This window comes from Hyperoodon ampullatus (genome assembly GCF_949752795.1).
Source record: "Hyperoodon ampullatus genome assembly, chromosome: 3".
NCBI lineage: Eukaryota > Metazoa > Chordata > Mammalia > Artiodactyla > Ziphiidae > Hyperoodon > Hyperoodon ampullatus.
The window spans coordinates 57,265,769-57,292,398 of NC_136916.1; the positions used below are offsets into that span (position 1 = coordinate 57,265,769).

Here is a 26,630-nt window from a genome sequence, read left to right on the forward strand (position 1 = left end):
GAGGCACACTGGGATGAACAATTCAGACCAGGTCCCCCCACTCTCACAGAACTTACATTCTAGGGGAGTGGAGAAAGACCATCAATAAGAAAATACCAGGTAAGGGCTTCCCTGGTGGCGCAGTGGTTGAGAGTCCGCCTGCCGATGCAGGGGACATGGGTTCGTGCCCCGGTCTGGGAGGATCCCACATGCCGCGGAATGGCTGGGCCCGTGAGCCATTGCTGCTGGGCCTGCGCGTCTGGAGCCTGTGCTCCGCAACGGGAGAGGCCACAACAGTGAGAGGCCCGCGTACCGCAAAAAAAAAAAAAAAAAAAAAAAAAAAAAAAAGAAAATACCAGGTAATAATAAAGGCTGTCATGAAAAACAAAAACAAAAACAGAGTGCTGTTATAAAGGGAGCTTAAACTTCTCATCTTCCTTACTATTAAGCCTCTGCTTTCATTAAATGTTTACTTTGCCAAGAATCTCAGGAGGGCCAGAGTTAGTCCATAAGCGGAAGATTAGAGATCTCCAGGTTGTAAAGACAATGAAATAAAATATATGAAATTAGGACTATTTTAGAACACATAGTTGCTATTATTATTCCAGGAAAACAAACAAACAAACAAACAAAAAACTATGGCCAGAAATTTATTTTCCCAAAAGAGTTCTGAATCCTGGCAAATGATTATAAAGATAAGGTAAGATAATCTTATGTGCCCCGTGTTCTTTTAAATACTGCGAGCAGGGGTGAGCTTCATTTAGAAAGGGGCATGGACTGTTTCCCACCCGGACTTTACCTTCAGGGCCTGGATCCCTATTGTTGTTTTATATCTAATATCAGTGACATCTGCTTAAAAATGCATAACTGCTGACACAAAGATAGCCCTAATTTTGCGCTGTAAAGTCAATGACAAACAGTGCTGTTTTGCCAGCTGTTCTATAAGCCTACTACGCCAACTTCAAAGCTTGTATTATTGAGTAGCTGTGAAATCCAGCTGGGATATTACCACCTTTAATTGCCCACTGCCAACCTTTTAAACTAGGTAAACCCCAGTTGTTACTTTAAGCTCTTTCTCCAAAGTGAAGAAATTGTTTTTGGAATTCCATTTCACACCAAAAAACTAAAATGACAAATCATCTGGAGTTTCTCAGTTGTAATTAAGAATCACAATAAAGAATTGTTTATCAATTTCCTTTACATTTGAAAAAGCCATATTCCGATGGCTTTTCTTTATAATATAAAGAAAAGACTGGAGCTAAGGCTCCAAATCAACACCAGCCCAACCCTTCTTTTAGGCACCTTGGACTATAGGCGCACATGTACTCATAACAGTCAAGGAGAGGGTTTGAAATAACAAACGAAATAGTTAAGAAGGAGAGAGGAAGAGGAGAAAAACTTTATAGGCCAAGAGAGTGTTTGATTTTCCTGTTGTGTTAGACAAGCTAAGTCTGAAGGCAATTTCAAATAGAAGTTCCTAAACTGTTTAAATGCAAGGACCTACTTAGAAGCATGATACAATTTGTATGTTTGTGGAGCAGGGAAAAAAACCACATCTCATTGCTTGAGAGTTATTTTCCAAATGAATTCCATAAAATGGATGCTTTATCAATCAAAACAAATATAAACATATATATTGTGATCTAATACGATACAGCAATGTGCAAGACACAGCAAGATCTGTGTCTAAGATGGGAAGAATCTTTAATTTTGTGAATATGGATCTCACTGAGAAAGTGATTTTAAAAATTCGATAAAAACTAAAGTTTTGAGGATTTTTGCCATTATGAGGAATAATGTGATGAGAGATAAAAGACAGAAAATGTCAGGGCAAGTAAGGGTTGCTTTACAGATTTTCACTGTGAGTTATATCTCACTTAATATTGGATGGGAAAATTTTGCTGGTGAAATACTGGGTGGATTTTACAGAATAAAGTGGGGAGAATAGAATGCCTACAAGTAACCAGCAAGCACTGTGATCTCTGTCTTCTCATTAGAATATAAGCTCCATGAGAGCAGAAACTTTTAAAAATGATTTTTCCCTTTCTGTGGTTTCTTAAAACCTTCTTAGTATGGAAATATTCAAATAAACCAAAAATAGTGTATGAATAACTATTTCTCCTTCACCTAGATTTAACAATTGTTAACCTTTACCAGTTTTGCTTCATCTATTTTTTATTGAAATGTTTTAAAATACAGACATATAGACATTTCACCCCTTAATGCTTTAACATGTGTTTAGAAATGAACACATTCCTACTTAGCCACAATACCATTATCACACCATTATAACATTACCATTATAACAATACTTCCTGAATGTAATAAATACTCAGGTCATATTCAGATTTCCCTCATTATCCTCCAAATGGCTTTTACTGGTCTTTTATCCAAACTTGGATCTGCTAAGATTTATACATTGTGTTTGATTATTTTATTTCTTAAGTCTCTATTAATCTAAAGCAGAGAGACTCTGTTTAGTTCATTACTGTAACCAGTGCCTAGACAGTGCCCAGCCTGGAGGAGGCTCTCAACAGATGGCAACATGATGGTCAGAAGTATGAGTTCACATCCTGGTTCTCTACCACTTACTATCTGTACTTTGGCAAGTCATTTAACCACTCTGTGCCTCAGTTACTCATCTGCAAAATGGGCTCTATGACACCCTGTTGTAAGGATAAATGAGTTAACATACGTGCATGTTTATAACAGTGCCCCATGTATGGTGAGTGCTATGTAAGTGTTCATTCTTCTTCTTATTTGTTGATGAATACTGGTCAACCTCAATTATGTACCTGATATGTACCAGGCAGTATTTTAGGCATCAGCCAAATTCCTCTACTCTCATGGGGCTTACGTTCTAGTTGGGGTAAGGTAGTCATTAGGAAAACAGCAAACAGTTTGAAAATTAAACATATAGTATGTTAGTTGATAAGAGAAAAGTTAGGTTAGGAACATAGGGAGTGTTGGGATGATCTCACTTGGAAGGTGACACTTGAACAGAAATCTGATGGATATGAGGAAGCAAGTCATTTGGCAAAAAATTGGGGAAAGAGTGTTCCAGGCAGAGAAGACAGAACCTGAAAAGACCCTGAATTAGGAGTGTGAACAGCAAGGAAGCTAGAGAGGAATGTGCAAGGGGGAGAGAAGTAGGAACAGGGATAGGGACCAGATCTTGCAGACCATTGTAAGGACTGTGGAGATCTGAGTGAGATGGGAGGCTTTTCACCAGGGGACCAATCGGATATGATTTGCAATTGACAAGGGTCACTCTGGCTGCCATGTGGAGAATATGATGTAGAAGGACAAGGGTGGAAGCACGAAGACCATTCAGGAGCCTGTGTTAGCCATGAAATCATATCTCATCCTCACAGCATTTCTGAAGGAAGGAATTATTGTTATCCCTATCTGACAGATGAGCATATCGAGGATGAGAGATGAGAGTAACTTAAAACTAAGAAATAGGAGAACTGGGATTCAAACTCAGCTCTGTTTAACTTCAGAGTCCTGGCTTTTCCTCACCACTGTTAAAAATATGAAACCTTGAGCTCCCTCCCTGTGTTTGCCACAGGGAAATGTACAACTGGGGGGAAAAAAAGAAAGTAGCTGAGTAAGTTCCTGATTTTTTCCACAAAAGGTCCTAACCATCCCCAGAATTATCCTCAGATATGTCCCTCTAAACTTTCCCAAAGAAACTTCTCAATGCAATGCTCCTGATAAAAGTGACCTTTTCCATTTCTGATTTGTTGCAGTGATACTAATATGGCAATTGTGAAGCCACATTAGAATTATTTATAATACACTATTATACTCTATCATATGCAATGCTGTTTTACTGTAATTGGTTACCATTCAATTAGTTTATATATATAAAAAGGTTTATACTTTACAGTATAACTTATGGCTAGTGGAACAGGTGATTAAACATGGTATTTGGGGTTATTTCTATAAAAAATGGGCATCAAAAATAGGCCCTTAGCAGGACAGGAATAAAGATGCAGACATAGAGAATGGACTTGAGGACAGAGGGAGATCAGCTCGGTGCTTTGTGACCACCTAGAGGGGTGGGAGGGAGACACAAGAGGGAAGAGATATGGGGATATATGTAGATGCATAGCTGATTCACTTTGTTATAAAGCAGAAACTAACACACCATTGTAAAGCAAGTATACTCCAATAAAGATGTTTAAAAAAAAATAGGCCCTTAGGACTATATCTTCTAATAACATTGTTTCTATGAGAAGAGTCAATTAGCTATATATTTATGACTTACAGAATCTTTTCCAGAAACATAAGCTATTTACTACAACTGCAAAGCATACTCAAAATTTATTATATGGTATTCCATGGTTCAATAACATTTCAAAGATGGCATCCCAAATTTCTCCTGCCTCTCCCTGGCTTACCAGGGGATGCTAACTTCTGGGCATTCAGCGAGCCCTCATTCCCTGGCCACCAACTCATGAGAGTAGCTTGTAGCAAAAGAAAGGAGGTCACAGAATTAGCAATTGGCCCATGTGCCATAAAAACAAGACAGAATGTCACCTTTGGCACACACTACTGCTATAAGCTGATGACAGTGTCTCCATGGCATACTGTAAAAATAACACAAACATAGTAAAACTAAAAAATGTCTTTCCTCACTGGTGTGCTGTTTCATTTCTTCAAATATTTTGATTTTAATGCTACTATGTGCTAGGTGCTGGAATGCAAATTTCAGTGCTGTAGGTTCTCACAGTCTGTAGACAGGCATTCTACAGAAAGAGTGGTGAGTGCGATATTGGAGGTTTGGCAAAAGTACTCTGGTAGGGCCAGAGGGATATGCCAAATGCCTGGGCTTTGTTGTAACCAGTAAGTACATCATCTCTAAAATCTGTTTCAACCACAGCAATCTCTGACCTCTATGTCCTAGTCTGCCAGTTCACATAGTACGTTCTTCCAACAATTCTTCATTTCAGTAAGCACCTTCAATCCACTGACCTCTCATTATTTCACTATTTATCACATTTATCTTATTGTACTTGCTTCCTTAGCTAGGGTAGACTGCACGATTGTGGCAGAAATTTTTAGTTCCCTACCTAGTATCCATTCCCTCATCTGCATTACTATAAACTGTGATTTTGTTCAGTATGGCATCATGCCAGGCAGAATAAGAGTCCTCATTTCTGAGCCTTCCTTGCAGCTAAGTATGACCATGTGTCCCAATTCTGTCCAGTGAGTACTGAGCAGCAGTCTCCTGGGGTTGGTTCTAGGGGATATTTTGCTTTCCAGATGAAAGGATATAGTAACAACTGGCATGCCCCTTCTCCCCTTTCCTCTTTCTTTCTCCCCTGAACACAGACATGACAACTGGAGTTGCAGCAAGCATCTTGCAACCACAAGGTGACAAGCGTAGGGACAAAGGGCAATACTCTGAGGATGGTTAGGACAGAAAGGGGGAAAGGGACTGGGCCCCAATGGTTTTCCTGAGCAGCTGATTTTTAGCTAGATATATGGATGCCCAACATAAAGACTACATTTCCCAGCATCCCTTGCAGTTGGACGTAGCTATATGACCAAATAGTACTGGCTAATGAGATGTTAGGGGTTGGTATTGTGGGAAGTTTTCTGGAAACTGCCTTAAAAGATAGCTGACTTGTGCTCTTTGATCTTTTTCTTTCCCTTTCTCTATTCTGCTTCCTGGAATGGGGCTGTGTTGGCTGGAACTCTAGCAGCCATCTTAGACCAAGAGGAAGAGGCCCATACATTAGGGATAGCAGAATATTAAGCTGGAAGGAGCCTAGTCCCTAGTAACTTCCTGGATTTCCAAACCAACCCTGACCAACCTATCTCTGGACTTCATATACATGAGAACAATAAATTCTATCTTACTGAAGTAATATTCTTCCAATTTTCAGTCACATACAGCAAACAATCTTATTCTCATTACTGTTATCCTTCTCATTACCAAATTTAATTTTTCTATGTCTGGATTTATGGGTTTTTTTTTTTCTTTAACTGGAGGTGAGATACGTATTTCAATTAGTGATAAGAAGTTCAGTCGTTCTGAAGGTCATGCAGAGGATGGATTGGCGGTAAGGAGACCCATTGTAAAGGCCATTACAGAGGTCCATGTAATAATCAATGAGGGCACAGATCAAAACAGTGCCTGTGGGGATTAGAGAGGAAGTAAAGGATAGATAGATCCTGATATATAGGAAGTTAAATCAAGAGTGTATCAACAAACATTTCGTTGTAATGGGGCAGCATGTTATGATGGAAAGAGGCTTTTGAAGTCAGAGACATCAATACAATCCTGTCTCTCCACCTTTGGATTATAGGACCTTGAGAAGTCCCTTAGCCGTTTGTCCTCATTAGTAAAGTAGCGATAATATCATATGCTCCCTCTTCCCATTTTAAGGGCTATAGGACAGCACTTGGATTATGACAAGCCCCACATATTATGGTGCCGAGCACAAAATAGAGGCTGAATAAATGTTAGCTCTCTCCCCCAACCTTCCTCTTGTTCTACAATTCAACTACAGGAATCAGAACATAGGACAGGCACATCAGAATGGAACTAAAGTCTTAAGGTTTTGTGAACCTGAGGCAGCTGGGCTTTTTAGAAGCAGCTTGGGGTTAAGTGATGCTGTGATTGTTGATCCCCTAGCCTAGCAGGGAGGTAAGAGGGAATATCATAAAGCATAGAATGTTAGAATTCAAATAATAAATTAATGAATAATTAAATTTTAACTACACTTTAATTTTAAATATAACTTGTTATTACAAAAATTTACCTTTGAATGGACACAAAAACAAAATGAAATCCATGTAACCATCACCCAACTTTAACAGTTGCCTTAATTTTACCATTCTTATTTCATCTATTCCCTCCACTTTTCTCGGTGAAGTCTTTTAAAGCAAATCCCAGACATCATGTCATTTTACCTTTAAATACCTCAGATAATGACTTAAAAAAAACAGATTATCACATCTAACAAATTTAACAATGCATTAATACTGTATAATTCTCAGTCCATGTTCAGTTTTCCCCAATTGTTTTAAAATTGTTCATCTCTTATTTGTTTGAATCAGGATGTAAACAATGTCCACACATTGCATTTGTGGTTTTTTGTTGTTGTTTATTTTTTAAAATTGAAGTATAGTTGATGTACAATATAAGTTACAGGTGTACTATAGTGATTCTCAATTTTTAAAGGTTATAGTCCCCATGTTGTACAATATCACACATTACATTTGTATCTCATTTTATCTATAGCAGTTTCCCTTATTTAAAAAAATGTCACTTATACACAACATTGTAAATCAACTGTACTTCAATTTTTTAAAATGTCACTTATTAAAGAAACCAGGTCATTTGTCATACAGGTTCTCCACCCCCTTAGTCTGGATTGGCTGACTGCAATCTCATGGTGTCATTTTACACATTCCTCTGTCCCTAGTATTTCTTGTAAACTAGTAGTTTTATCTAGAAGCTTGATCAGATTCAGGTGACATCTTTTTGGTGGGAATACTTCACAGGTGGTGCAGTGTACTTCCTTTTATAGCATATCAGGAAGCAATTTCTTTTCTCTCTTTTAATGATGTTATTAAGATTGATCAGTGAGTGTATTACCAGTTTGATCTATCCTATATAAGTTCCCCACAACCGGGCTTCCCTGGTGGCGCTGTGGTTAAGAATCCACCTGCCAGTCAGGGGACACAGGTTCAAGCCCTGGTCTGGGAAGATTTCACATGCTGTGGAGCAACTGGTCCCATGTGCCACAACTACTAAGCCTGTGTGTCACAACTACTGAGGCCCATGTGCCTAGAGCCCATGCTCCACAACAGGACAGGCCACCACAATGAGAAGCCCACACACCGCAACAAAGAGTGGCCCCTACTCGCCGCAACTAGAGAAAGCCCACGCACAGCAGCAAAGACCCAGTGTAGCGAAAAATAAACAAATTAATTAATTAATTAAAATAATAATAATAAAATTCCCCACAACCTTTCACCTAATGATATTAGCAAAAACTGATATTTGCCTAACTAATTATTTCATTAGGGATTACAAAGTCATAATTTTATTTATTTATTTATTGGTAATTTTATAATTCTATCATTCCTTTCACATTTATTAGCTTCTCTGAAGAACATTCCCTTAGAAACTCTTTGGTGAATCTGAAAAACAGATTTTCAGGAAAAGCGGGATAAATGTATGATTCTTCTTTGATCTATCTACTTTCAGATTAATTTATCAATTAGGGTTTTTGGGGGGGAAGGAGGAAATATTATTAAGAACTATAGATTTTTATATATTTGAAGTTTTCAATGCATTGCATTATTATTTGGGGGCCTGTAGGATCCTGAGAAGTACTTTATCATTTGAGATACTTAACACACATTAGTCACTTAAACCTCACAAACAACCCCATGTAGGTAGGTATTACTACCCAGTTTTAACAAATAAAAAACCTAGATCATATAGCTTGAACTAGGACTTGGTATCTACTGTTCTTTCAAATAAATATAATAATGGTTGAAAGAATCAGAGCATTAAAGGTAACTGGATTCTTTTTCTTTTTTTCGGTTTTGAGATTAAACAGCAGATATCTTTAACCAGTGGGAATATGATATTAACCAACATACACTTTAGAAGGCATTACTTGTAGTGGGACTTCCCTAGAGGCGCAGTGGTTAAGAATCCACCTGCCAGTGTGGGGGACACGGGTTCGATCCCTGGTCCAGCAAGATCCCACATGCCATGGAGCAATTGGGCCCATGCGCCACAACTACTGAGCCTGCGCTCTAGAGCCCGCAAGCCACAACTACTGAGCCTGTGTGCCACAATTACTGAAGCCCATGTGCCTAGAGCCCGTGCTCTGCCACAAGAGAAGCCACCACAATGCGAAGCCTGCACACCACAACAGAGTAGCCCCCGCTTGCTGCAACTAGAGAAAGCCCGCGTGCAGCAACGAAGACCCAACACAGCCAAAAAAAATTTTTAATTAAAAAAATAATAATAAATTAATAAAATTGCATTTTAAAAAAGAAGGCATTACTTGTAGCAAACACTGTTGAGAATAATGTTATGCTGATAATACTGTAACTTAGTAAATAGCTTGTCTCAACTTTGTTTGTGAAGCATTTCAATTTTGATTACTCTGTGTGGGATCTACTGCTCAGATGTATGTCATTTTATGGTCTGCCCATGTCTGGGGAGCTGGCATTACATGCTACCTAGTGTTTTTAATTCAGAACTTCTTCTAAAAGAAACCTTAGCCTCTTATGTTCAAGCCCTAGTTTTAATAGCATAAGCTATTTCCTTCTTATATCGCTTTGTGGGCATAGTAATAAAATAAATACCACAAAATCACTGATGAGATGAAAATTGAGCTCCCTGCTTCTGTGCAGCCATGTAGGTAAAACAGTAATTGGCTCTGATAATAACTTTTGTTCTTACAAACCAGTCTAAATGAGAGTCACATTTGATATATCTGCTTGTAATTACTATCAAAAGGAGAGAATACAAAGTTTAGATTGTTTAGTCACTCAAGATAGATTAAATAAATTGTTGTCTTTTCTTGAACAATTTAAGAAAATTTTCTGAAATTATTTCTGATATTTATATTACTGTTGGTAAAAAATGATCATCTTCCAGAGCATTGCTTTTATGCTTAATGGAATGATTAATTTTGTTTTTGTTTTTAAAATCTATAATTATTTTTCTTGAAAAATCTTATTACTGGGTCTGACAATGTAGCTTATGCTCATAAATATTTCCCTATACATCTCTATAGATGGTTTGTAAGATAAATTTAGGTTATGAATGTACATGACAGTGATTTTCAGTGAGACCATTTGATATTTTTATATTATTTAAGTGTAAACTCTTAATATTTTTTAAAAGGAGAATTAAATCACATGTGCTACATATTATTTTGGCATACAGATGCTTTGGTGTCAAAAGAGAAAATATTAGAATATTAATAATTTTAAAGGATTTTTCCATTGCTTTAGAAGCTGACTAATAAAGAATTGCTACTACAACCTATCATTTCTGTTGGATTTCTATTTACATTTTGATTTCTTTCCAGAAATATCTGTGTTCAGTGCCACAGAAATGTAAAAATGGAAGGAAACAACTAGTTTTTAATGCCAGTTTTAACAATGATTCTGTATTTGATCATTTCCTTTCTATACCAGTCCCAAAGCCACAAAAAGTTGATGGAGCATAATAAAACTAAGAAAATGGCTATGGTCCACTGAGCCAATGATCCCAGAATTTAAAAGTTCTAACAAAGCTTAGACGTGATAGATGAAGTTACTGCCATCAGTTGTATACAAAATACACATTTAAAAAATGCCCTAATTACAGAAACCACATCCAGCCCATATAATACATATTAGCAATTTCCCAATCCTTGGTAGAATGGAAATTATTCTAAAATTTTAATTAAGAAGGAAAAAATTATGTTCAGGTATTAATTTCAATGAGGCACTCAGCTTCCAGGCAAAAACCCTGGAGTAGTGCTGTAAATGAGGGTTACCAACAGAAGGAAAGCCATTTATAATTAGGCACTACATTATTTTTGTCACCACACAGACTTTAAGGAGAGGGAAGAGCTATGCCTTATTTGTAACCTGTGTCCCTGCATGGGTTAAATCATGTGCACAACTGAGTGCAGTTATTTGGAGATTTGGTCTAAAAACTATTAAAAAAATAAAAAGGTTTGGAGGCTGTGTTAAGAAATAACTTATCTAGACGGCATGCATTCCATAGGTGTTTTTGTAGTCTTCCCCTTTGCTTTGACCTCAGGCACAGGCCATGTATGAATGCTTAAGATCAAAGAAATTACTACAGCATGAGCTAATCTGTCTGGTTCCTATAACCATTTTAACAATTGCATCAGATCGCCCTCAGAACTAAGACACTCCATTGAAAGGAAATCAATGTTTTTAATTGCTCACACCTCCTTTTAAAAAAGTCACAAAGACCACATATTGTATGATTTCACTTATAAGAAATATCCAGAATGGGCACATCCAAGAGAAAGAAAGTCGATTAGCAGTTGCCAGGCTCTGGGAAGAGGGGGAGATGAGCACTGATTGTTAATGGGTATGAGGTTTCTTTTTGGGTAATGAAAGCGTTCTGAATTTGAGGTAGGGGTGATGGTTGTATAACATTGTGAATATGCTAAAACCCACTAAATTTAAAAGTCACAAAAGACTTCAGAAACTGTTGGTACTACCATATTCCTTAAGTGTCAATTTACCTTTTAGCATCAAATAATAGAAAGCAAAACATGGGAGGGGGAGATTGGGGGGTTGATAGTCCTTCAAGAGACAGACTGTCAAGTCTAACATCGCATTTTGCAAATAAAGAAACTGGCTTCCAAAGAGGGGAAGTAACTTACCCAAGATCACACGCAGGCAGTCCAGGGTAGAGCAAGACTGGAGCCTAGGTCTCTGGTCACCTATCCAGTGCCCCTTCCCCCCTACCACTGTGCTGCCTATTCTGGTGGTTCATATTTAAGCATCTCAGCAGTAACTCATTTGAATTATTTTAAATGAGGAACACGTGGTTCAAATGAGATGCGTGTTTCTTCTTTCTAATGAGAGCATATATTTTTCCTATAGATAGCAAAAGCTCTGCGAAGGAGTGGATAAGTTTGTTGTGGTAAACTTACCAAGTCCAAACTGAGATTTACCTGTAAATGTCCCTCAAGGAAAGGGGACACATTAACAGACCAAGGGAGCCCTCTACCTGCATAGTCGTAGTATAGACTTCATTGGCAAAATTCTTGACCTGGAAGCTAAAAATAAATCGAGACCAGGTATTCTATCCTTTGTCCACCTTGGTTGGCTTCTAGCAGTATTTTTGAGAAAATGAATGGCATCTGCAGATGGATTTTTATGAGTAACAGGATACACAGAGGAAAATCTGCAGAAAATTCCTTTTCTGTGAATAAAAGACTAATTAGTCACCTAAATAAAAGACCCAAAGATGTACTTTTTTTTCCAGTGAGAATTACATTAAAATAATTATTCTCAAAGAACTTCAGACTCCTTTGAGGATATAAAATGTTAGTAGGCAGTTTTGTTCTTCTGGCATGAAAGTTTCATTGTTTCTTTGTTTCAGGGAAAGACAGGGTTGAATATAAAAATCATGCAGGATCCTGAAAACATCCACCACAGAGCTGCTGTAAATGCGACCTATGGAATCAGTTTGCCAAATATTAATCAGAGAAAAGCATGTGTAAGTAATGAGTTGTTTTAATGAGCTCTTTTTTTTAGAGTTAAAAGTCATTTATTAGTAGTGTAAGATACAATATAGATTTTAAGTGAAAATTTGGATCCTTTTGTCCTTAGGATTTTTTGGAGATGAAATGGAGTGGCTTTCATTCTGTTTGTAATTAGAAATGATGAAGAAAATGTAAACCTCTTTTTAAGAGATCTATTTATAGCTCATTCAAATTTTTCTGTTTTATCTGATATCCCTAAATAAGCTAGTACCATAATTTTAACAAGAGAAAGTAATTTAACAACAAAAAGAATACAGAGATGTTAAATATTTTATTTCTTGTACAGGCTTCTCCTAGAAAAAGCAAAAGAAAACAACAGCAAAGCATGAGCTTCAGTGGTGTATACTCATACAATATGCAAAATTTTGAGAACATTATTCTAAATCTGAAGAAAGTAGGGATTAATCCTTTATGTCAGCAAAATGATGAGAAGGAAAAATAATGACATGGAGACTGACATTAAGGGATCTCAGAGTCTGTGCCTATTTTTTCCATTGACTTGCTGCTGAGTGTCCCAAAGCAAGGATTGTACTCTTTCTGTGTTGCAGGGTTTTCTTAGGAGAATCAAGAGTAGTGCTTCATTTTATTTGGAAAATTATTTTATTTGAGATGATTTCTAATATTGAAAGCAATTACTAAAGTGATATTTATACATTTTTAAATACATTTTTTAACTTTTGGCTTCTCGCAAAAGCTCTTAAATGTATCCTTCAGTGAAATCAAAACTAAAAACAAGATTAATTTTAGAATTAAATTGCAAAACCATTTCTAACCAGCATAACAGTCTGTTAGATTAATCTTCCAAATTTCCTATGTAGACATTTTCAACTGCCTACTTCATTCATGTAACCCTGAAATATATTTTTAGTTTCTTTATATGTGCTTTATGTTATTTTAACAGGGTTGGTTTAAGAGCACTTTATAGCCTAAGAAATAACCAGAAAGTTAGATATTTTTATTCCTGCTGAAACTTTATTTAAAATGTCACTGTGAATAATGTGAAAGGGTTTTTATATGCTTCCCATGAGCCCAAAGACCTTGAAATAAAAATATTATTTCTCTGGCTGTACAGACAGAAGCAGATTTCTCTTTTGTTGTTGTTGGTTTTCCCCTTCAATCTAGAATTAATATTGGCTTAGCTGGTGGAGCACTGAGGCTTTGTAGCCCAAGGCAACTGCAGCATTTCATGTAAACTTTTTCTGATGAGTATTGAAGTTTAAAAAGGCATACCTCTAGATTTAGGGGGATTAAGCTTTGCTTTAATGAATCTGAGTAAAGATTCTGACATAAGCAGGGAATTCAAAATTATATCTGAAATTTGGAGCAGAATCTTAGTTATTTATTATATATTTTTTCAAATTCCCTAATAGGATGAATTCCTTGGATATTGTACCCCTGTCCTTTGAATACAGAGGATTTGGGAAAGCACTTGGCCTTGTATGACATAGATAATGTATACTCATTTATTGTATTTAAGATCCGTTTTTCCCCATGAAACTTGGCTCCATAAAAATCTATACCAGAGCACTTTAAAATGTATGTACATTATGTACATCTTGCCCAAACTATTGGCATTTCAATCAAAATAGTTGACCCTATCATTTTATGTTGATATATGTATATATGATGGTACTAAGTGAAAAACATGTTTTCATTTTAGATTTGTAAAACAAGCATTGTGCAAAAAATCCTGTGAAAGAAATATTCCAGTGTTTGGCTTTAAACAGTCATGTGGAATATTTGGGAATAAATACAGTTGTGATTTACCACTTATAAAAATGTTTTTGAAAGCACTTGCCCAAACTGAAGCAATGTGTCTAGTGTTGTGATGTATAGTTAATTAGAAAAGCAGCATCAGGGCTAATTGCTTTTTATAACTACTCTAAACACTCAAAGGGGATTATTATTTGGCTGCTGAGGGCCATGTGTTTCCTTACTTCTTATGAAACTTGAACAGCTTGTCAAAAGCCTGTAAATAACCTTAGACATTTTTGACAGAGAAAATTTGAATTTGTTGCTAATTTACATTACTAGTTCTCAGAAACTGGTATTTTCTCCATTTTATGAATAGGTGTATCCTTTCTGACAATATGGGCTTATGCAAAGATTCTAGTGCATTGAAAACACAGATACTACACACATACACACACACACACACACACACCACAAAACTGCCTTCAGAATTGTATATCCTGTAAGTCTCTTGTGTAAAAGCAATTTACAAAAAAAAGTATTAAAAGTGAAAGTCACTGATTTTTTCAATATCTTAAATCTGCCAAATTAGAAACAAAAATAAAAACCCTCTAACATGTTCTTGAGTAGAGCCTTACAGGTTTGGATAGACAAGAAGAAATCTCTGATACATTCATACTTACTCACTGACATTTCGTTCCAGTTAGACTTTCTAATGCAACATGTTAAAAGAGCTACAGAAAATTTGACTTTGATTTATTTTTTTTAAATAAGAAGGGTTTCTTAAAAGGCTTGAAACATGTATCTGTTACCATGAATTTTAAAAGAACGATTATGAATGCATAATAAAAAAGCCAAACAAAACATTGCTCTGAATTGCTGCACAAATAACTCTGATTATAACTGTTATGACCTAGAAAAGAATCATAAAAACATTTTTCTTTTTGGCAACATATGAGTTGCTGTAGAATTATACCAGTTCTTTGGTCCCACTTTCCAAATAAATAAATATATAATGCAATGTAAACTTAGAATCTTTCATTTATTCATGAGGTTGAATTTAATACTTTTATGATTTCTAGATTTTATGAGTCATATGTTATGCAGCGTTTTTCACTAACTTAGTTGGGTAGCAACCATACTTCACAAATCATAGTTTCAGTCTTTACTGTTTCACTTGGGGTGTACATAGTAATGTCTCTCACTGAAAGCACATTCATTTCTGAAGTGATAAAGTAATAGAAAGTGAGGCAATTGTGTTAGTGTCAAATGCTTAGAAGAAGCACCAGAAATAAGAGGAGGGGGTAAGTAGCAAGGGGGGAGAAAGAAGGACGATTTCACAACATGATTGTGTTTTAAGCCCATGCATATGGCCACAATTACAGTCACAACATAATTTGGCAACAGTAGCAGAATTAGATTTAAACAAATTGATGTTACACTGCAGTAATTCAGAATGAGCTTGTTGCATTTATAAAACATAACAAGAAGCAGAGTGAATTAATAAACGCTCCTTGTCACTAAAAATAAAAAAGGGAATAATTGCTGAGATGGAGTTAACTTAACAGATGACTTAGTCAGCATCCTTTCAGCCTAGATATGGGAAAATGAAGGTCACCCCCATCTTGGATGACAAAGAGGGAACAATTTTTTGGTAAACAAATTAATCTTTTGAAAGGTCGCCATTTGTTTTAAGTTTTTATCCAGTTCTTGTCATCTGGAATCAGAGACTGTCATTTCACTAGGCAGGGGTGCAGTTGAAGCAGACAAAGCTGCTTCTGTACATATCAGCATTCCTTGACAAAACCCGGTGCCTGATTGTGATGCTATGGGCTGCTGGTTTACAGCTGTCTCCGGACAAGAATGGAGGCCCACCCCTGAATTCCAATAAGATGGGCCTGCATATTCTGCCTGCTGTAAGCTGGCCCTCTGCCCACAAGTAAAATGTATTGCAGTTCAAGCCAGCAATTATCTCTTTTACTTCCTTCTGTGCTGCTTCTGTTCCTTTTTTTCCAAAAACAGATGTATATGTATATGTATAACTGATTCACTTTGTTATAAAGCAGAAACTAACACACCATTGTAAAGCAATTATACTCCAATAAAGATGTTAAAAAAAAACAAAACAACAACAACAAAAAAAACAGATGTGGGTATTCACTCAAGTTCTGCATCTATTTTTTCTCACACCCGCCAGGGCAGAATTTTGACAGAGGTAGGGTTTAAGGGAGCCAGCAGACAACAATCAGACAGAATTTCTCTGAGAACAGTTTAAAAAGAAAATGTTGATTTTTCAGGAAATGCAGAGTCAGCATCTTGGTCCCCCTCCCTTTCCCCAGGAGCATTTGGTAAATTAAATTAGTTGAACAAAAGGAAATAGCTTTAAAGTCATTCAGAAATGCCATATCCTATTTATGACACATAGTCATTACCCAAGGACTGTGATGGCATGTACCACATCCCTGTTTCTGTCATTAAAGGGAGCTTTCTCTTCAGGTTGTCTCGAAAGAGTTTTCAAGAAAACAATGGCTTTTCATGTTCTTCTTGACTATAGCCTACTCCACCAACGTGGTGGCGGTAGAAGTGGTGTACTGCCTTTGGATGTTGTCACTATTGAGAATTTTAGTTCTGCTTTGGTTTGGAGTGCTGGGAAAGTTGAAGAAAATGATATGGCAAGTGTCATTGGCTCATGTCCGGTTCTCTCACAAAAGCCCATCTGGGAGTGGGGAGAGGCAATTAGAGGCCATACCTTCATCAGATACATTCTCTAACTTCTTCAGAATGCTGTATTTCTCGAGTTTCTGTGCTGAGATCCTGTATGCGTTCCCAAACCAACTCCATGCCAAACTCCAACCACTTTTTAGCTGGGAGCATCATGATTCTGGGTCAGACTGCCTGGTGTGGACTCTAACTAGAAAGGGAACCTCCCCAAAACGGCCTCCATTTCCTCATGTGTACAATGTCCATAATAAGAGTATCTCATAGGATTATATTGAGATTCAAAGCACTTAGCAAAGGTCCTGGTACAAATAAGTGGTCTGAAAATATTAGTTATGACTACTGGCAATCTTCACATATTGTATTATGCCATGTTTTATACAGTCATTTAAAACTTACATTATTGTAGGGGTCGAGGGGGAAAACCAAAGTATTACTGAGGTCCCTTTCAGGGATTCTATTTAATATTTCACGTGATGATGCCCTCTTTCCCATACTGATATGAGGACAGGGACCTTGTTGTCTGGACCGTTTGTCTGTTTTTCACATCCTCCACTGCACCAAGCAGTGTTTTGCACATAATAGAAGAGGACTAATTGGTCTCATCCATCCAGTCCCGGCACTGAAGCTATGTTACCTGATGCCAAGTCTAGAAGTGAAGTAGTGGTTTTGCTGGCTCCCAGCAGGCACAGGGCACCCTCCCACTGGGCCATCTGATGGAGTTTACCTAGGGAAACATCCTTGCTCCTGGATTCTTAACAGCCTGGCCACCAACTCGCTGTTTCTAGGGGCCAGTTACTCTAGCTCGCTCGTTCTCATTTTCCTGGTTTATAAAATGGGGAGGCTAGATGGGAGGCAGTCTGGGGTGGTAGGAAGGGCTTGGCATTGAATGGATCAGATTTGGGTCCCACCTGCCATTTTTCCAGTTGTGTACCCCGAGGTAAGCAAATTAACATCTCAGGTCTTCCGTTTCCTCTTCTGTAACATCAGAATAATGGTGTCTACTAGGCAAGGGTGTTATGGGGATTATAGATAATATATTGACATTGCTGGAACATAATAGGTGCCTAATAAGGTTCCTGTCTTTCTGAAAAATTAATGAATATTAAAAATCTCATACTTCTCCCTTTTTCACACCTTTGTGTGCAGAAAAGGATCTGATTTGGCTCCTTTCACACTCCAGTGTAAATGAGTAATAAGGTTTAATGCTTTGGTTTTCAAATTGTTATGGAGAGCTCCAATAAGCTTCAGGGAGCCTGCAAACATTTAATTCATATTTCATTTTTATGATAAATATTTAAGCAATTTGAAGTGTAATAAAGTACAATACATACATACCTAAGTTTGATACCAAATTTTAATGTATTCGATACCATCAATGCATTAATTTGTGCTATTTGGTTAACTCCACGAGCACATGGACACACACATGTATGTGTGTGTGTGTGCACATGCGCATTGGAATTTCTTATAAGGGTGTTTTTTAATTAGATAGGGTTTATCTGTGTACTAGTCATATTTTGAAATGCACATCTGCTCATATACACTCCTATAATAATCACACAGGACAAATAAGTGAAGATTAAATGAGCTAATACATGTCAAGTTCTTAAAGCAGTGCCTAGCCCAGGGTAAGCATGTCATTAGCATTAGCTGGTATTAGTATTACATATACCACCTGTGTGCTCCCAGCCATTAAAAGCCAGGCAAGCTCTCTGGTACACATGTTTGGCACAGCATAATAGTCAACTGTACAATTATAATAATGCATGTTGCATCATGATAATATAGCATTATAAATTGTTTCATCGCTCATTTTAATTTTGGGTTGGGTCTTATCTGATTCAAAATGTGCTATACGATCTTCATTTGGCATTGCAGGGTTGCAATGTTACTTGGTTTACATCTGCAGATAAAAGGTCAGCAATGAAACATCATCTTAAAATTTTGGATTCATTGTGCAAAACAAAATTAGACTGTTTTGAAACTGAGTGAATATCTGAAAAAGAAGGGTGCTGAGATATCTGAAAATAAATTTAAATGGGACATGATGAACATGGGACATTTGAAAAGTACTTTTGGTCATTCAACTCTTCAGTAATAATAGCCCTCATTAAGTATGCCAGACACTGTGTTAAGTGCTTTATGTACACTACCTTACTTAACCTTTACATCTATAAAATAGATGCTCTTTTCATAATCATTTTACACATGAGGAAACTGAGACTAAGATTAAGCTACTTGCCTAAGGTTATGAAGTAAGTAAGGAATTCAGGATTCAAATGGTTTACTAATCTTGTCAAATTTCCCCAAATTAAGTACTAATCCTTAATTACTAAGTAATATGAACAATTGTTAAATATCATTAGTGGTTCTACTTTGAAACAAAAAATTCCTACTAGTCTTCAAACTTCTGGATCATTTTAATTGAAGAAAATCCTGAGATTATAAGTGCCATAACAAATTGTTAGCTAGAAATTACTTATCTATTTAGGTCAGGATTTTCTCCATCTTGTGCAGGTAAAGTATAATACAGAAATAAGGTGTATGCTCTGATGGATGTAAGATTGCAGCTATTATCTATAGCTCTTGATGTCATAATTTGCCTTTATCAAAATAGCCTGTTTCCAATGTTGATTTATATATGAATACATATAAATATATATGAATTCTTATTTATATATAATACAACATATAACATTATACTAAATTTGTATAAAACCTGCATCTATTTACATATCAGCATTCTATTTAAGAATGCGTCTGAAAAATAGATTCTACTGCTAAAAATAAATTTGAAAATCTTTGGCATAGAGAATTACCTCTCCCATGGGTTTTTGGTTTTTAACAAGAGTAAATCCTCTATTTAATTAAACCAAAGGAGTTAGACTCTATTAAGGGATTTCAAGCATGAGTGAACAGAGAGAAGAGGGATTTGGGGGATGCAGGAAGAGAGCCTTTGCATTGCCCTGGACTCATCCCAGGTCAGCAGCCATCTGCTAATCAGCTAGCCCTGCTCCCTGATGTGATACAATGTCTTTGCACTTTGTGACTTGGGCTTTGGACTTGAGGGTTGTTTTTTGTTTTGTTTTGTTTTGCGGTACGCGGGCCTCTCACTGCCATGGCCTCTCCCGTTGCGGAGCACAGGCTCTGGACGCACAGGCTCAGCGGCCATGGCTCACGGGCCCAGCCGCTCCGCGGCATGTGGGATCCCCCCCAGACCGGGTCACGAACCCGTGTCCCCTGCATCGGCAGGCGGACTCTCAACCACTGCGCCACCAGGGAAGCCCTGGACTTGAGTTTTGATATCTGTTTGACTCCGTACTAAGAGGCTGTGTTTCTAACCTTATGATTTCACTTTGAAAAGCTAAAAATTAGGTAGATGGAGGAGCCTGAGTCAGCGCTATGATAGGTTTAAGACACAAGGGGTCCACGGATAGAAATGTATTTCAATATAATTGGTTTTCAGTGTATATTACTTTATGCATTTGTAATAACATTATTCTCAGAAAGGATCCATAGCCTTCACCAGACTGCCAAAGAGGTTCATGACACCCCCCCCGCAAAAGTTAGAACTCTCTGCGATAGATCTTTTCTTACACACAAACACCAAGTGTGGGGCAAAGTGTGCATCAGAACAGAGAAGAATCCTAAAAACTGTATTCTTTATGGATGAAAGAGCCACTTCTTAGTTGATGGTGCAGGAAACCCACCAAAAAAGTGGCTATATCTAGTTTGCCATTCAGATTTTCATGAGTTGTATCTTCATGAGTGAAAATATAAAACTTCATGTTATTGTCTACAGTTGCTTTTTTTTATTGCAAGGAGGAAAGTGGTAATGCTTGCAATATTACAGTAAGTGCTCTGTTTAAAATGAAGCGAAGGAAAAATCCTACAGCAAGTAGCACAACAGCATTAGCCACAAGAGAAACGGGCCTAATACAATTGTTTTTATCATGGCCCAGTTTAATTATCTACTGAGAGTACTTGAGATGAATAAATACCATTGCCGTGTTCTCCAATATTCTACCCCATTGTACCTTAAACTGTACTTGAATTCAAATATGTTCCTAGCCTTTTTTTTTTTTTTTTTTTTTTTTTTTTTGCGGTATGCGGGCCTCTCACTGTTGTGGCCACTCCCGCTGCAGAGCACAGGCTCCGGACGCGCAGGCTCAGCGGCCATGGCTCACGGGCCCAGCCGCTCCACGGCATGTGGGATCTTCCCAGACCGGGGCACGAACCCGTATCCCCTGCATCGGCAGGCGGACTCCCAACCCCTGCGCCACCAGGGAAGCCCTGTTCCTAGCCTTTTAAAACTTCTTTGGTAGAACAGAAGTAAGTACCCACAGACTAGAGTGATCCACCCTATACTTTCTTTAAAAGCACAGCTTCTGAATCAGAATGTGTAATGTAAGCCCAGGAGATATTTATTTGGAGGAGATCTGTAAAGACTGTGAAGTTGGGATGATATGCCACCAAAATGTTCCATTTATATAGTCTTGTAATTTCCATCTCTATCTTCAATGATAGTCTGAGTACATCTGTTTATGGTTGGTAACTAAGAGGTCTGAAAGCAACCATGCACACTGTTAGTGGAAAGAACCATAGACTGAGAGAAGAGTCAGAGGACTTGGGTGCTAATCCTGCCTCTGCTGCTATAAGTCAGTCAAGTTATCACAGGTACATCACTTAGACTCTAAAGACGGAGATTCCTCGTCTGTATGCTGAGAAGACAAATTGGCTTATTCAGAGTCATCATTACAGCCACAGCCCCAAGGGTGTGACTCCCAGATTAAAGTGCCTCCTTTGCTGCCTTATGGGACCGCCAGTCTCTCAGGGGAGACAAAGTAGTTGTCAGTATAACTGATGGATGGAGGCAAGCTTTAAAATAGTCCTTAGTGGAACTGATGGACATGGCTGAAAGCAGAGGTGGCATGTATTTTAAGCACTGGAAGCAATAGAAGCAAAGACAGAGATGGAGAATAATGAAAGTAATGGAGGATGGTTAGAGCTTTGCCTAATCATGTTGAATTTTTATAAAGGAAGAAACAAAAAGATGTGGTTCGATGTGTAGAGTCAATTGATGGGCGCCCTTGAATGGGCCACTGAAAGCTAATTGTGTGACCTCAGTCTAGATCATAAAGAGAAGGGCTTAAGGCAGACAGTTTCTGAGATTACATCACTTCTGCAGATGCTTTAACTGAAGGGCAGCTTGAGAATTCTCCTGAACAACCTCTCTCCCTTGATGTCCTCATCGGTTATTATTATTTTTTAGGTATTATTTATTTATTTTTGCGTGTGTTGGGTCTTCGTTGCTGCGCATGGGCTTTCTCTAGTTGTGGAGAGCAGGGGCTACTCATCGTTGCGGTGCGCGGGCTTCTCATTGCGGTGGCTTCTCTTGTTGCGGAGCACAGGCTGTAGAGCGCAGGCTCAGTAGTTGTGGTGCACGGGCTTAGCTGCTCCGAGACATGTGGGATCTTCCCAGACCAGGGCTCGAACCCGTGTCCCCTGCATTAGCAGGCGGATTCTTAACCACTGTGCCACCAGGGAAGCCCCTCCTCATTGGTTATTAAACTTTATTTCCTCTCCCTTTGGGTACAAAGATTTCTTGAATAGCGCTATCTGCTGAACTTGTTATAAGTTCATGAAACTGCCTAATTAGAGTTCTATAGGCAGCACCTCACCCTATACATACAACTCTGTCCCTTTCATATGAATGGCCACTCAGAGCTGGCCAGTCTAGCTGGATGGCTATTTCCTCTTAAGCTTTCTTTCTGTCCTAATGCTGAATACCCAACTGCTACCTAGGTTTCTACCGGTTACTCCATCCCTAATCCCTGCCCTGTTTTACCTTTTCCTCCAACGTTGGTCAAAAGCAGATTTTGTTTGGGACAAGAGTTGTGGAGAGAGAAGGATAAAGAATAGGAGTGGGGCTTCCCTGGTGGCGCAGTGGTTGAGAGTCCGCCTGCCGATGCAAGGGACACGGGTTCGTGCCCCGGTACGGGAAGATCCCACATGCCGCGGAGCGTCTGGACCCGTGAGCCATGGCCGCTGAGCCTGCGCATACAGAGCCTGTACTCTGCAACGGGAGAGGCCACAACAGTGAGAGGCCCGCGTACCGCAAAAAAAAAAAAAAAAAAGAATAGGAGTGGTCGATTCCTTGCAAACATTTGCTGCCCTTCTCTTCCCCTCCTGCCCCCACACCACCCAACTTCCTCTCTGTCAATTACCAGCCTCAGCACCCCTCCCCCAATCCCAGCCTCTCACCAACTCCCTATGGTCCCATCTACTCATACAAACAAGTGCCCAGGAGACTATCTTAATCCAAGTGTTTCCTGAAATATGGGTGTGTTTCCAAATATACTAAATGGTGTTCGATAGGCTTTTTCCTTCCTGACTTTCCCCCTCTTTTGGAAGGAGTAAAAACCCTAAGAAACTCTCCAAAGTGTTCTTATTTAGAACAGGAATCACAAAAGTAAGTCCTCTTAGGCCAGGCAGGTGATAACTGACTGAAATGACCAGGTGTAAGAGCTGGGACTCTGAACTGAGGAGACAGGACCTCCCTACAGGAAACAGATGCCTCAGCTCTAATCTTTTGGCTGGGTTTTCATAAGAAGCTGGAAACTCGTATTCACATTTTTGGTGAAATCTCCCGATTTTTAAATATTCGCTCAGATGATTTTAAAAACCCTATGCTGGAACTTCCCTGGTGGAGCAGTGGTTAAGAATCCACCTGCCAATGCAGGGGACATGGGTTCAATCCCTGGTCCAGGAAGATCCCACATGCCGCGGAGCGGCTGGGCCCGTGAGCCACAACCTCTGAGCCTGCTCTCTAGAGCCCAAGAGCCGCAACTACTGAGCCCATGTGCCACAACTACTGAAGCCGCGTGCCTAGAGCCTGTTCTCCACAAGAGAAGCCACCGCAATGAGAAGCCCACGCACCGCAACGAAGAGTAGCCCCCTGCTCGCAGCAACTAGAGAAAGCCTGCGAGCAGCAACGAAAACCCAACGCAGCCAAAAATAAATAAATAAAATAAATTTATAATAAATAAATAAATAAAAACCCTATGTAGTCAAAGAAAGTAGTCTCCAGGCTATACCTGTCTTGCAGGTCAGCAATTTGCATCTCAGAGCCCCCCTGAAGTGCTATTACTTTGGTGCAACTCAGGGTATAACGCTGGACTTTGTAGGATTAGAGATTGATTTTGTCAGAGTTGATCAATCCCTTGGGTGCAGCTGGACTCCCAAGAGGCTGATGTACAAACTGAAATGCCACTTTATTTATTCTAAGGAGAGCTATAATGGCCAAACAGACCTGAATGTTCAAGTCAGTCTGATCTGATGAGCATATTGTATCCTTATTACAAAGCTACACAGAAAGCCCAGTTAGAAGCCTGCTTAGTGAACAGGGAAACTGACTAAGGGTAATTAGTCGGATGATCTTCATGGTGAGCAGCCTCACACATTTATAGTCTGATGCATCCATCTGTGAAGCTACTTCTGCCAAAGGGATATGAATACATCCTTGTGAAGTGAGTGCTTTAGGGGCACTGAGAAATTCTGACTCTCTGATTCAACTTTTTATAATAAATAGCTACTGTCTGCTTGGACTTGACTATGAATTATGTTGCACCGTGCTGAGCTGCTTATATCCACAACCACATTTATCCCTGTGGGATGAATGATATTACCCCATCTTACTGATTAAAAAAAACTAAGGCTAAGAGAAATTAAGTTACTTGCTCCAGTCTTATAATTAGTAAGTGGTAGGGCCCAGATTCAAATCCAGGCCTATCTGATATTAGAGCCTGTGTTCTTAACCAATGCCTTCCTCTTTACTAATTTCCTAGTATAAAAGACCACTCACCTTCAGCTGACGTCTTGTTTCTTTGATGACACTAAATAGACTACGTTCCTATTCGGGGCCTGGGTCTTTTAAATCAACTTCTACATGGAGCTGGCCACATTGATCATTTATTTATTTTTCTGGCTTCACACTCAGAGTTGGGGACAGGGGTGGGGGAACATATCTTCTTGTCACTACTCTAAACTTCCTACCCAAGTAATTGTACTACCCAGAGGAGGAAAGAATCCCTGGCTGGAAGAAACAGGATGCATATGGAAGAAAAAGAGAAAAATAAGAAAGGAGGTGAGAAGGAACCAGCCCATACAGAGAAGTATTCTTGGGAGACTTCTTGACGAGAAACCCTGCGCTTCCCTTATCTCCTCATGTTTCCCAAGCCACCAGAGCCATAAGAGGAAAAGAATTCTCCTTTCCCCATGCCTTGCTTGTGAGAGACCCAGAAATGTCCAGTCATTAGGTTCAGTTGTACTAATATCTCACGTGAGTTTGCCGGGGGATCTTACCAGCTTGTTTAAGATGTTTCTAAGAAAACTCCTCCCTGAGTTTCAAAATACCCTCTCCCATCTCTAACTTAAAGGGGCCAATCCTTATGGAAGGTTATCAGGAGACGTTGTAAAGTGAAAACAGGCAATCACCCCAGAGAGGTAGATGACCACCAAGAAACTATTGTCCCAACATCGTCTTCTCCATCCATGTAAAGATGTACTTGATGCCTAATACTGGATTCATTCAATATAACCACAATTTAGGGGAAAAGAGGACTGACTCTTTCAGTGAAAGATTTTCAAAACTGTAATCTTCTCATTATGGAATGATCATTTAATTGAAAACATTGAAATTCCAGGAGAAGTACCTGTCACCATCTTTCCACAGTCTTGGGTTTATTATTCCATTTATCAGTAGTTTCAAGAGTAGGACCTAGATTTTACTAGAGGGGAGGATAATTCCCCCACTAGAAACTCCATGTTCTAGCCTGGAGAATCTACAGGACACCTAGCTGTGCCGCCAAGCAGAGCTGCACTCTAAGCTGAAATGTATAACCTGCTCAGGAAACTGCACATTAAATAATGCACTTCTGAGTCCTTCTCTGTGTTGGGCATGGTGTTAAGCACAATATAGATGGATTGTCTCATGTAATCCTCGCAATAACTCTACAAGTTAAGTACTATTACTACTTTCATTTTATATTTGGGGAAACTGAGGCAAATGTGGTTAAATAACTTATCCAAAGTCACACAAATAAAGGTCAAAGGGTCATAATTCAAACTCAGCCAGTCTGACTTCCAAGTTGGCATTCTTAATCCTTATTCCACCTTATTCCATCCTTAATCCACCTCCAGGTAGCTTTGAGGATGGTGATTTTAACCTGCATCTGAGGGGCAGAGCTGGGACCCTGCCAATAATTACTTCCTTGATGACCAAGAAATTTGTGGAGAAATTTCTCTACCTTGATCTGGGAATAGAAGTAAAAGATCAAACCACTTAGTGAGAAGCTACATTAACACAAGGATTAGAACAATAAGAGGAGCTGGTACTTTTTTCCCCCTAGTTGTACTGAAATATAATTGACATATAATATTGTGTAAATTTAAGGTGTACAATGTGATGATTAGATACATGATTATGTATTTAATGATTATGACAATAAGGTTAGTTAACACTTCTATCACCTCATATAATTACCTTTTGTGTGAGTGTGTGTGTGGTAAGAACACTTAAGATCTACTCTCTAGAGCTGGTACTTTTAGCATGGAAACTTCCCCCAACTAGATTGTAAACCCCTTTGAGGGCAGGGACCATATTTCCAACATCAAGCATAGTGCCCGATCTGGTCAGAATCCAATGAAAATTTACTCTTGATGTGTGTATGTGGTTAATGACTTTGAGTAACAAGTTCTTAAGGAATTTTTTAATTGAGTTAGGCTATGTCAAGTTAAGTAATGAAACACCATGTACCTCATTTGACTACATTTGTAGAGCTCTCCTCTTTCGGGCCATAAAAATGTCTTCCCAGATCTCTTCAGGTAGAATTAATTTTCTCATTCCTAGATTATCGTTGCATGCTTTAAAGTCTTTACATGAATTTACTG

The 26,630-nt window shown here is 38.6% G+C and overlaps 1 protein-coding gene across 1 annotated transcript in view; it reads left to right on the plus strand.

Annotated features, from left to right (window-relative positions):
- The window catches only part of IQCH (IQ motif containing H), a gene marked incomplete at both ends in the record, with an annotated part of 219,690 nt that overhangs the window by 22,344 nt on the left and 170,716 nt on the right, over positions 1 to 26,630 (plus strand). The window contains one exon of the mRNA XM_079701075.1: positions 12,104 to 12,220. Coding sequence (XP_079557201.1) covers positions 12,104 to 12,220 — 117 coding nt within the window. The remainder of the gene's footprint in view (positions 1 to 12,103; positions 12,221 to 26,630) is intronic.